The sequence below is a fragment of the Parasteatoda tepidariorum genome, chromosome 7, assembly GCF_043381705.1.
Source record: "Parasteatoda tepidariorum isolate YZ-2023 chromosome 7, CAS_Ptep_4.0, whole genome shotgun sequence".
NCBI lineage: Eukaryota > Metazoa > Arthropoda > Arachnida > Araneae > Theridiidae > Parasteatoda > Parasteatoda tepidariorum.
Window position 1 is genome coordinate 77,821,139 of NC_092210.1, and position 13,677 is coordinate 77,834,815.

Here is a 13,677-nt window from a genome sequence, read left to right on the forward strand (position 1 = left end):
AGCTCGAACTGAAAGCGGTCGTAATTTGAAACAATGGAACAATTTAATATCTTTCCCATCATTTGTTTGTGTCGCGGACTTCCTGAATGATAAACAAACAATGACACATGAAACAAAGATACCTTTTTTTTCGACCATCGAGTGATGATCATAATGATGCACTTGATTTCATGTTGACGTTTATAGCAACTGCAACTTCGATTCCCATTGACGTGATTTTAAAGATATCGTCACGTAAGTATGTCAGGCTGAAAAGAATCTCTAAAATGGAGAGCTTTGATACTTTTGGAATTAAATATTTATCGATTTATTTAAGACTACATTAAGAAGAAAAAAAAGTCATTGAACATTTATCTTTAACGACGAATGCTTTCTAAATGTTCATCCACTACGTTTTCGATGATCGTTTGCAAAGAACTCACATTCACCGAAATTACGTGCATTTTAGCTTACATTACGGAATAAAATTCCTGAGAATACTTTTTTTTACGCTTTCCGGCATAGTGTGTCCAGCCTGGCAACATTTATTCCTAAATTATTGCAAACCGCTGAAAATGTAAAACTATTTTGCTTTTAAACGTTCACTGTCTCTTAGCAACGATTATTCTTTAAACAACATAGAGCTCAAACAAATATATCGTTTTACTTATAATTCACCATCTACAGTCGCACTTGCTAGTATGTAGATGTAAAACTCACTCACAATGTTTTCGATAATCGTTTTCTGAAACCTCATGCTTAATGGAATTACAAGTTATTTTAGCTCACACTACGACTTAAAATCCGTAAAATTGCTTTTAAAACAATGATCGTTTTTAAAATTTTCGCCCACATTGTGTTTTCGATAATCTTTTTTCAAAAGCCTCACGCTAACCGTAATTACGTGTATTTTAGAGCACATTACGACAAAAAAATTAAACCATGGAAATTCTTTCAAAACAATTATCGTTTTCAAAATGTTCACTCACACTTTTTTCGATGATCTTTGTCAAAAACCTCTCGGTCACCGAAATTACATGTATTTTAGTGCACATTTACGCCAAAAAATCCGTGAAAATGTTTTTAAAATGTTCATTCATAAATTTTTCGATGATCATTTTCAAAGAACTTACGTTCACCACCTCTAATATATATTCACCGAATTCTTGTCAAAATTAAACAAAAAACATTTTCATATTACGAGTTGATTATTTTTGTATTACATAAAGTTAATATTTAAGCTAGGAGAAAATAGAGACGCTGTCAAAATCTAAAGAATCACTACTGAAGAAGGCAGAACTGACAATACTAATGAGAGCCTGAATGCTTGATGAAACTTGGAAGTGTTTTTTATAATAACCTTTCTAATTCTCTATGTTGTCTATGGCAATCAAACGGGTTTTGGTCTTTTTAGCCCGTCACATTTATTAACTTTTTTTTCTGCCTTCTATTTTTGCAGTGAAAATTTTAAATAAACAGAATTTTTAAAGCTCATTTTAAAAAAAAAATGATAACAAATCAATTTTTCCGTATCAGTGATCTAGTGTTTATCATTTATTGATTAAATATTTTTATTTAAGCTAGCAGCTCAACTGAATCGCCCAGAAGGTGACGCTCACATTCCGCAAAAAGAGAGAGAAAATAGGGTCTAATTGCAATCATTTCTTCGCTTCTTTCGAATCGTAATGCTTCGAGAGTGTTGCCTTTTTGACAACTCTATTTTAGATGCCCAATGAGCGAGAAATCACGTGTGAAAAAGAAGGCTCCATTCCTATTTAATAACAGGGTTCTGCATTGATGCGAATGCAGAGAAAATAATTAGACTCCATTTCGTAATAAGAATAGGAATTCCGGAATGATTTCTTCTTCTCACTCGAATGCCACCCCACCCCCCGCTTGGTTTGAGAACACTTCGAGATTGATTAATCCACAGATTTAGAATTTAAAGGGGGTAGGAGTTAATACAATGCAGTCCCTCCAAATTTGTTTGTTATTAAAGAAGAAAGAAAATGAGAAAACTAACTCGGAGATAAGTATCAAACAATAATAAAATATACGATAATAAAATAAGTATCAAACGATAATAAAATAGATAAGTATCAAACGATAATAAAAATTTGTTTGGAAGGTGTAAATATTTTTGATCTTGTTTGGTGGGTTTAAATAATTTTTACTTCATTTAACCCAGTATCACAAAGTGTCTCAATATTTTATTAAATAAAGTCGGGAATAGTGCATACATTTCAAAGATTACGGTACCAAATAATTGGTGTTTTTTTTAATGTTGTTGGCAACAATATGCAAGTCTCTAATTCTTATGAATTTGCGTAAAATTTAAATGGCTTCTCATAAGTTCGTTATAGCTCTCTTTGGTAAACATTTTAATTGTCTCATATCATCTAAGAGATATTTTACATTATAATTATTTACTAGAACCAAATATGTAATATAAATTTCAAACTCTATGAATTTACATAAAATTTAAATGACCTTTCGTTAATAGTCTTCCTTTGTAAATATTTTAACTGTGTCATCTAAGAAATATTTTTTTAAGTAGTGATTTACTCTAATTCAACATGCTACACCAATCTTTAACCCTTATGAATGTAAGTTAAATTTAAATGGCTTCTCATAGGTTTGTAAGTAGCTGTCTTCCATAAACATTTCAATTGTGTCTCACATCATCTAATGGATATTTTACTTTATAATGATTTATTGAATCCAATAACAACAATTTACATAAAATTTAAATGACCTTTCGTTGGCAGTCTTCCTTTTGTAAATATTTTAATTGGGTATAATATAAAAAAAACACAATTACTTCCACTTAGTAGGAATAACATTTACCATGACGCAATGCTAAATTCTATGCCACTATCCACATAAATGCCACTATCCACATAAATCAATTATTAATCAAAAATCGAATATCAATTNATAAGTATCAAACGATAATAAAATATACGATAATATACAAAAATAAAAAACGATAATAAAATAAGTATCAAACGATAATAAAATAGATAAGTATCAAACGATAATAAAATAGATAAGTATCAAACGATAATAAAAACTTGTTTGGAAGGTGTAAATATTTTTGATCTTGTTTGGTGGGTTTAAATAATTTTTACTTCATTTAACCCAGTATCACAAAGTGTCTCAATATTTTATTAAATAAAGTCGGGAACAGTGCATGCATTTCAAAGATTACGGTAGCAAATAATTGCTGATGTTGTTGGCAATAATATGCAAGTCTCTAATTCTTATGAATTTACGTAAAATTTAAATGGCCTCTCATAAGTTCGTTATAGCTCTCTTTTGTAAACATTTTAATTGTCTCATATCATCTGAGAGATATTTTACTTTATAATGATTTGCCAGAACCAAATATGTAATAAAAATTTCAAACTCTATGAATTTAGATAAAATTAAAATGGCCTTTTATAGGTTCGTTAATAGCTTCATTTTGTAAATATTTTAATTGTGCCTCACATCATCTAGGAGATATCTTTTTTAAATAGTGATTTACTCTAATTCAACATGCTACACAAATCTTTAACTCTTATGAATGTAAGTTAAATTTAAATGGCTTCTCATAGGTTTGCAAGTAGCTGCCTTCTATAAACATTTCAATTGTGTCTCACATCATTTAAGAGATATTTTTTTTAATAGTGATTTAGTTTAATTCAACATGCTACACAAATCTTTAACTCTTATGAATGTAAGTTAAATTTAAATGGCTTCTCATAGATTTGTAAGTAGCTGCCTTCTATAAACATTTCAATTGTGTCTCACATCATCTAAGAGATATTTTTTTTAATAGTGATTTACTCTAATTCAACATGATACACAAATCTTTAACTCTTATGAATGTAAGTTAAATTTAAACGTCTTCTCATAGGTTTGTAAGTAGCTGCTTTCTATAAACATTTTAATTGTGTCTCACATCATCTAATGGATATTTTACTTCATAATGATTTATTGAATCCAACATGTTATATAAATCTTATGAATTTACATAAAATTTAAATGACCTTTCGTTAATAGTCTTCCTTTTGTAAATATTTTAATTGTGCCTCGCATCATCTAAGGCATATTTTTTTTAATAGTGATTTACTCTAACTTAACATGCTACATAAATTCAAAAAAAATTGCAAAAAATAGTAGAAATGGGCAAAAAAATTTATTCATTACTTTGATTACTTTATTTATAGAAACTTGCTACGATTGACTTTCCTTATACCGTTAAATCCTTTTTGTATAACTGTGATGAAACAATTAAAACTTGTATTGTCTTCAGGTAGTTTCATTGTCACCCATACAGCTATGGATGAGATTTGAAAGCTAGTTAATCAGAAAGTGATTGGAATTTAAATCATGGTCAAATTGTCTTTGACGATTCATTTTGTATGTAGCGTCCAGGAAACGATTACAGCTTATATGTATTGTCATCAGGTACTGATAGCAATAGATGATATTTGTTTAATTATTCCGAAAAAGGTCAGAATTCATTGGCGATAATTTGGCAATAAATTCTGCTTGTGATAATCAGACAATGATTAAAATTTATATTGTCATTAGGACATAGAAACCTTGTTGAAATATGATCACGTTTGCTTGTCGAAATTTCCATTGACTATAATTTTGACTTGTTGATAATATGATCATAAAATCTGCTCTTATAGCGGTATATTCGAACTTACCATACCGTCCATTAAGATTTGAGCATTTGTCAAGTTGATAAGTGGAAACCGGAAACTTGTTTTATAAATTCTAATTGGCTGCAATAGGACTATAAATGGGATGCCTGAAAATGACGTAATTATGGGTAACTCGAACCTGATTGGTTGTTGAAACTTAACATTTGTTTACTTTATTAACTGTTCTTTCCATCCTATTTCAAGCAAGTTGGCTTGCTTGAAATAGGAACAGTTAATAAAGTAAAGAACAGTTAATAAATTAAAGTATTAAGCCCGTCAAGTATTAATTCTCTTAAGTGACACATTCTAATTCTTTCACAAAGATTTCAATTCTTTCACTAAATATTTCTTAGTTAACACAAAGATAGGCGCGAAGACATGTAGAACATAAACAAACTAATTATACATCGACGTTGCCAGATGCACAAAACAAAAATATATCACAGTTACAATAAAATACATAAACAAATAATAAATCTAAGTTAAATAGAAGACGTAGAAGAGAAATTATTTTTTAACAAATTAGATGTGCGATGCGGCGTTGTATTTAATTACTTTCACGCTATTTAACATTCGAGCTTGTGTGGAGAGACTTAGCTCAACTTTAACATGCCATCTTGTTTATAAACGATCAGCTGGAGCTGAGGTCATAGCTCACATATCTGGGTATCAATGATCTTCTTCTTCTTGAAGTTCAGGTGCCCAATAGTAAGATTCTAAATTTGTAGTCTAAATGAACAAAGCTATGGACACTCAACTTTTTAAATCAATAAAAATGGAAGAAAAAATATTTTATAACATCGAAATATGAAGATACCACTTTTTCTCTCTTGATTTACAATAATAATGATCCCCGCTAAAACCTATTGTCCTTTCTTTGACCATTTTCTGGGGTGGAGAGGGATAAAATGAAAAGAATCTTCCGAAGATAAGATCTGAAGAGTGTCGTAACGCTTGGCTAACACCCCGTCATTTTATTATAGACACCCACAACACGCTTTTGATGGTGGTCTTCTATTAATGTGTCTGCCGAATGTAAAATAGAAGAAGACAATGTGTTTGTCTGTATCTCACGCTGTCTGCTAGACCGTGCTGTCTTTTTTAGATTCCGCTCATCCCCTGCCATCATTTCCGAAATGAAAAAGAAGAAGAAAAAAAGATTTTTCATCGAATTTTCGATATAATTGTACTTCTTAAAATAAAAATAAAAATACGAATTTTACGAGGGGCCGGAGAAATAATTTTTTTCTTCTTAAAAATAGTTTTTTCTGCCTTTCTTTATTATTGAGTTTTCCACAAAGTGAGCAATAAATTAAAAACTGAAAGTGTAATATAAATAACAAACATCTAAGATCTTATAAAAAATTAGAATTTTTTTTTTTTTAATATTAGTGTATGAGGTGTTTCAAAAGTTAATAAACGCTCAAATACACTTAGANAAAAAAAAAAAAAAAAAAAAAAAAAAAAAAAAAAAAAAAAATCTCAAAACACCGTGTGAATTATCTTCAGATGCATAGTTATTCCAAATTGGCACGTCACATTTACTTTGGGGGATATCAAATTCCAAATAAGTACCACTATTTTCTATAGCATATTTAAATTCTCTGGAAAAAATGTATTACGATTTGACCAGGAGAATTCTGCGTTTTGGTCTAGTGTTTGGTGCTATAATTGCGAACTAATCGTTAAAAGCAGAGATACTTCGAGAAACGCTTGTCATTAGCAGAAATTTTGATATTTTGAAATATTTAAAAAAAACTACCTAATGAGGCAATTAAACAAATTTAATTCAATTCACTCCCACATGGGAGTTGCCCAAACACTGCTGCAAAGGTGTTATCATTGAATATGTATAAATTTCGCGATCATTGAATGCATCTTTTCTGATTTGCAACTTTTTTTCTGTTTCGCGAGACATTTGGTCGTATCCATACTTTTTTTTAATTCTTTGTAGAATTAATGACTAACGCAAAATTTGTGGCCCAGTCAGTTACTAGGCCCAACTTCGAGTCCAAATGCTACTTTCCACATTTGACGATCGGCTAATCCAACGTTTAAAGTTCAGCTGCTCATGTGTCTTCATTTAATTGAAAGTACGTCGGGAATTCTTTTATTTTTTAACTAGTATTATATACGCGAAAAAAAGGACTTCAACATAAATCTATCCTTTTGACAAAATTCCTCATTTTTCTGTCAATCACCAGTAGCCAAAATCGGCGAAAATTCTTCATTTGTATATTGCAGTAAATAATGAATGTTATAAGAATGACGGTATTTTGTCACTGACACTGCTAAATGCCGGTAAAATTTGCTATTACCTAGCGCATGTGCTAATGTTGTAATCGCCAAACCGCCAATCGCGAACTGTTTGTAGCTGGCGAAGACATTTTCAGTAGATCGTATTAACATTGATTCCTCCGCTGATCTGACAAATAGGGTGTACAGTCAATTTTGATACTTCTTTTGGTCTGTAGCCCATAACAGAATTTAAAAACGGTACAGTAACTCATAAGTTTCTGCGGTAGACCACTGTGTTACTGTAATCCTTTGATGCCTGCAGCTTGGTGTTACGCAATCAAATCATCCCACGCGTACAATTATGTACTATATGTATTATTTTATTAAAAAGACAATTATTAAAAATCATTTAGCACTGTTTTTAGATCATTTGAATTCATTCTCGCATTTGACCTATTTTATTTTAATGTCGTAACACCACGAAAAACAACTGGAAAAAAGTCGCCATGGACAGGAGGCGTTGGAGGCTACATGTGGCTGAGGCAGCCAAGGCCTGTAAGGGGGCTATCGTGCTGAAGAAGAAGAAGAATAACATCACGAAAATCTTATTTAATTCAAATTTACGGATATCTTGTCCTTTGAATCAAGTTAAACTGTTATGGCCATAGAGTTAAAATATCCAGGTATTTTCGTGATAACCTTTTAATAAAGTAATCAGGGGCTTAACTATATTCCTTCAATGACGTACAAAGAAGCACGGGTCATAAAACAAATAATAACAAGTAAGTTATTCTTACTCCATGTCACTGGCTCAATGCCCAGCGGGGAAAGGTAGTACCCATCCATATGATACTGCGCGTGCTTCATGTCGCCACTGGGAATGAAACCCTGGCCCTTCACAATGACGCCCCATTGCGGTTCAACTATGTTGTGTTAGTTGCAATTTAAATACGAGAAGCATTAAAGTCAACCATTTTAACTGTAATTTTTTTGTTCCAAAAAAGGAACGAAGATTAGCGTTAATTTTTACAGAATTAATTGATAATTTCATATTTATTTGGTTGCAAGAACTTTGGGAATTTTTCTTTTCGTGCTATTCTTCTCATAAATATTGTTGCTGAACTAGAAAACAAAATAAATCAATAAATAAAATTTTGTTCCTTTGAACGTATATTCTTTTCTTGTTCTGTATTTTAAAAAAAAAAAACACTTAAAATACATTTTCCTGTATGTAAAAAGTTTGTTTTCAAGCATACATCGAAAAAAAAATAATTTTTTTTTTTAATTTTTTTTATTTTTATAAATATTTATATATTTATTTATTTATTGTGTTATAGAGTGCCACTAAAGGAGAAGAACTGTTGGATAAAGTGTACAAGCGTCTAAATTTAATAGAAACTGCTTATTTCGGTCTTCGATACCTCAACAAAGGTGGAGAATCGGTAAGGAAGTTCTTATATTTTCATTTTTTTAATATTTTCCCAATTTAACACCACTTCTTTTTCTTAAATATTTGCAGAAAAAAATAACCATAAATTGTATCATTGTTTCGAATTCGGTGATTGGTGAGACCTTGAATATTAAAAAGTAAATAAATAACACCTGATACGCTGTCTTTTTCTTCTGAGACTCGCCTCCCAGTAAGATTATCTAGGTTCGAAATCCAGCAATGGCTGGTCAATAAGAATTCTGCGTCCGGCTCGCACTGACCATAATTCTGACGTAAAATATTCTTAGTGGTAAATGGATCATAAGTTAGAATACCCTTACTGAATAGCCGCGATGGCTCAGGGGATAGAGAACCGGGCTCGAATTCCAGTCGATACAAATTCCGCATCACCACAGTGCTGATGTGAAATATCGTCAGTGGTAGACGGACCATGAGTTAGAGTCCCCTTGCCGTTAGGCTAACCGTGGGAGGTTCTTGTGGTCTTCCTCTCCATGTAACGCAGTTGCGGGTTAGCTCCATCAAAAAGTCCTCCACGAAAGGCAAATTTCTCCCAATACTCGATCCAGGAGTGCCCTTGTCTTCTGGATTGGGTTCAAAATTACAAAGCTGCGGAGTTGAACATAAAAATTGGGTCGGCTGTTCAACGACGGTTATAAAATATCCTTACTGAAAGGATAACCATTGAAGTTTTTCATGGTTTTCCTCTCCATGTAACGCAAATTGGGGTTATTTCCATCAGAAAGTTCTCTAAGAAGGCAAATTTACACCCAATACTAAATCCGAGAGTTCCATTGCCTTTTGGATTGGGTTTAAAATTACACGGCTATGGAGTTGAAGATGGGTAGCCGTACACTCAAAATAGAGTCGGCTGTTTAACGACGGCTATAATATAAAATGAAATATTATTTGCCTATTCCGTTTGTGTTTCTGATCTAATAGAATAATACAAGACTCAAATTTAAACCCTTTTTTCTAAACAATTATCAAACATTTAGAAAAAGTTCTTTTTTTTAAATTTTTTTTTTTTTTTTTTTCTTTTTTAAATTATTACCCCGTTCATCCTGATTCACTTATCTTCATCTCGATCGGTTCATTCCGATACGCTTTCACGAAATATCTATACCACTTTTTAATTTATTTTCAATTTTTATCGTAACGTTGCATTTATCTTTCTTAACACTGACCTTTGGCTACACCGTGTTCAGCTAAGTCGGTTTTAATCTAAACATAAAACACATTAATTTCTTTAAAGAAACAGACGAAATCCAGGAAGTAAATTTGACATGGTAAATCTATTGACATGACAATTATTTCAGCTATATATATATATATGTTACGGTCAATGTAATTAATCGGTTGATATTATTAATTGCCTGTTATTTTGTATAATGACCAAGTAAGTGAATAGATTTAATGCTATATTAAAAAAAAAAGAAAAATTAAATTTTTAAAGCTATTTTTTTATATTAAAGCATAAGTAAAAATTTGTATTTCATTTAATCTTTTATTTATTTTTTAACTCTACTAATCTCTACAACGACAGCACATAGACATGTGATAATTACGTTTGAGTTGAAACACACTGGCCAAAGTTCATTGGCAAATAATTAATAATAACCGGTTAATGTGATTAATACACATATTTGATCACATTTACCAAAAAACGTGGATTTATTTTTAATCATATTATTATTGGATATCATTAATANCCTACACCAAGACTCATTATAAAGAATAAAGTAATTTTTCTTTGGAAAATATTGTCCACGGACTGGTAAATGAGAACACTAATATTCAATATAATTTCGTTCCATCGCCCCTTCCTTGTTAGTAGATTTTTGCAATAATCTGAATTTATATCAATTTTACGTTTAAAAATTTCTGAACTTAGCTTAAGCGGCACAAATATTGTTACCTAAACAGATTTATGAATGTTTCAGTACTATAATGATAATGAAACATCTTCATCACTATTGAAAAATAGAAGGCATGGACTAGGAGCTTTGTTTTCCCTGTAACTGAAACTCTAAATATTCCCATACACCAGGGCTATGTTAGTTTTTTTTATATATATATATATATATATAATCTTTTGACCGTGTGTGTATCAGTGCCTTTTTTAGTGAAAATTTCTGATGAATTTTTTATTTGAATTCGCTTTCACAAAATGTAGCGCATGTTAGAATAATTTATTCAAAGTCATTTTTATCTGCAGCAGTTTCAATGATGAAGGCGTGTCAGTAGTGATATTTAAACCAAAATAAAATGTAAAGGAGGGACTCCCCACGCAGAACAGATGTAATTTATGTGGTAGTGGGCAGAAATTATTTAATACCTGTGGGAAGTATGAAAGAGATTTCTTCTTAAAGTTATTCGAAAGAAATAGTGTGGTTAACAATTGAATCGCAAAAATATTTGATTTTGTTGCCTTTGAAAAATTGTCCACGGTGTTTGCTTACATTTTTTGAAGTTTATCTTTTTTTTTTTTTTTACTTTCTAAAAAAAATATCCCCATCTGTTAAAAGTAGTATACATTTCATTTATATATTATTTAATTGTGTGTGAGCTATAGGCTAGAATTAGTCTAATTTTATTTATTTTAAAGCTTTTGAGTTAATGTTGCTATGACGACAGAAAAAGAACTTGATGATGTGATCGAACAACTTATGTAAATAAAAATGTTTTTATTTTATTTTTTATTCTATTGAAATTGGAGTCAGAATATTTATTTTAGATAAGTAAAAGAACAGAACAAACAACAAAATATTAAACTTTCGAGTAGAGTCTCGCAACATTTGTAGTTGTGGCGTAACTACCATTATAAATATTAAATACAAATTCACTAGTATATAAGACATGTTAACTTGATTCTATCAGGAGGTACCTTTTGATAGATGAAGGTTGGCATGGTCAATAATTATAACTCCCTACATTGTTACCAAAGTCTTATATAAGGAAGAACATCAAACTTTATGTCAAGTATTGACAATATAATAAATGGAATTGGTGTTATGAGATAATGGTTCAAATGGTTAAAAAACTAGCGAGAAGTATTTTAGGAAAAGCATGTCTCATGTATAAAGAAATGTCAACTATTTCGTGCGATGTAGAAGCTGTTGTCGACGACAGGTCTCTTACTTGCAGCTAAGAAATTGCTCCCACTTTTCCCGTCTATGTTTATTCAATACATATAATACTTAAAACGTGATAATTTATGCTAAATCTTGTTAGTAACCAACTGTTTTACCCTTAACAAACTTCCAAACAGTAATATGATGCTCTTCATAAATAAATAAATTATTAAAAGTTTTAGTTGAATATATGTTTAAATTGACTTCAGTTCACAAATTTAATTTAAAGTTTCAACAGAATAATACACAGATCATTTTTGGCGCTTCTGTCTCGAAAACGTTCTGACAACGGCTAAGGAGACTTAACTCCTTCCTTCTCGCTCCCGTGAAAATTACGGGGTGAGGTTTCGCCCTCTATTTCTCGCTCCCGTGAAATTTACGGGCTGGAGTGTTCAGTAGTAACATGCTAATAAGAATAAAACTAATTCATTTCTTTTGCGCGGAAAACATTTTATTTCTCATATTGCACACCAGATGGCAGTATCAGGACATTTTTAAGGTAATTGCATAGTTAGTTTATTTTAAACTAGACGTCAGCACTAATCAAATACGCGTCTTTGTCAAAATAGGCACTTTTATGACCGTTTTCTTGAAAATTAACCGATTGTTAAGGGGTTAAGGAAAACGGCTTTAAGGAGTAATCGATAAATGATTAACAGACAGCTTTATTGTAAAGTTATGAAAGCTAAATTTAATTTAGTAAGTCAGTTTGATTAGAAAAATGACCTACTTTGGGTTTTGAAATAAGCAAATTTGTTATGACAGTAAAAAACTGTTTTAATTTTAAATTTTACTGTAAAAAAAAGAGAAAGTATACAAAATGGTTCACGTTTACTGAGAGATTTCAGTAGAATCGCAAGATTCATATATCTTGCAAAATGTGCGAATTCAGATATAGTGTGTAAAATAGATATTTTATGATGAACATACTAAAATGTATTGCCTTTGTCCAACAATAAATGATAATAAAATTGTTTGTTTTTTCCTCCACCATTTTTAGCGATGGATTGATCCATTGATAAAAGTGTCAAAGCAATTTAAAGGTAAGTGAATAAATAAATTTGAAATGTATATTATAAACAATCTTAATAATAAAGAAAGACTTAAATGGCTGAATCTTGCAAATTTTTTTTCTTAAATTTGTTTTGTACTTTAAAGTCATTTGATTAAAATTTCTTACAAATATTTCATATAATATTAAATTTTCTCATATTTAAGCATCATTTAGTAAACATGTAGTAAAATTAAAAGTCTGAAGAAGCATTTATTTAATGTGTTACGGGGGGAAAAGTAAATCTACTATTCGCACGGAATAATTGTTTGGGTTATTAACCTCGTAAAAAGACAAAATAACTTTCCGTTTGTTTATTAATTTTGAGGATTAAATTCACGCTTTATAAGTTTGTTGACCACGCATAATTCTCTAATAATATCACAGGAGAAAACGCATTTATTTAAAATAAACTGTTGGTATACGCTTGAGGGTGATTTAATTTAATAACTCCTATAAATGCTGATTGATAAATGTCTATTTTTAATGGGTTGGTGGGCTTGTGGATCCAGGCGAAACATAATGCACCGGACACAAGGCTTTATTAATTATTCTAAATCTATTTAAATAAAGTAAAATATGCATAAAATAAAATAAATAAATAAAAACTTGTCCAAACCATTTCTTATAGGATCGATAGAGTCGAACAGCAGTTTCCAAATCTGTAGCATTCTTTAATGAAATAATTACTTGGAACAATTTAATGATAAGCCACATTTTCATTTTGCTCTGGAGAGCGTTTGAGGGTGAAAACACTACTATCATGTGTTTGTCGCTATTAGTATCGTCGATTTTGGTACTGAATTCAGTGCTGTATATATTTCAATAAGTTAAGCTTTATTTCAATAAGTTGAACTTCTAGAAACATGCTTTGCTTAGTCTAATAAGGTAATAATAATTAAAAGTATTAAGTGCACTGGTCGACAAAATTAAGAGATGGAAGACATTTTCCCAAATATTTCAAAAAATACTGAAGATAAATAAATGAAATTTGGTATGGATATAGCTTATTCCATGATAATAAAGTATGCAAAACAAAAATGAAAGTGCCATTCACTGGCAAGACCTATTGCCAATAAATCCAATGTAGTCTGAACTTAAGGATAAAAGATGACAATAAAAGTGAGG

General features: G+C 30.6%; 1 protein-coding gene across 1 annotated transcript in view; it reads left to right on the top strand.

The window, feature by feature from the left end:
* The window catches only part of LOC107447560 (band 4.1-like protein 4), a gene marked incomplete in the record, with an annotated part of 78,546 nt that overhangs the window by 20,714 nt on the left and 44,155 nt on the right, over positions 1-13,677 (top strand). The window contains 2 exon segments of the mRNA XM_043045995.2: positions 8,255-8,359; positions 12,499-12,541. Of these exon segments, the coding sequence (XP_042901929.1) occupies positions 8,255-8,359; positions 12,499-12,541 (148 nt within the window).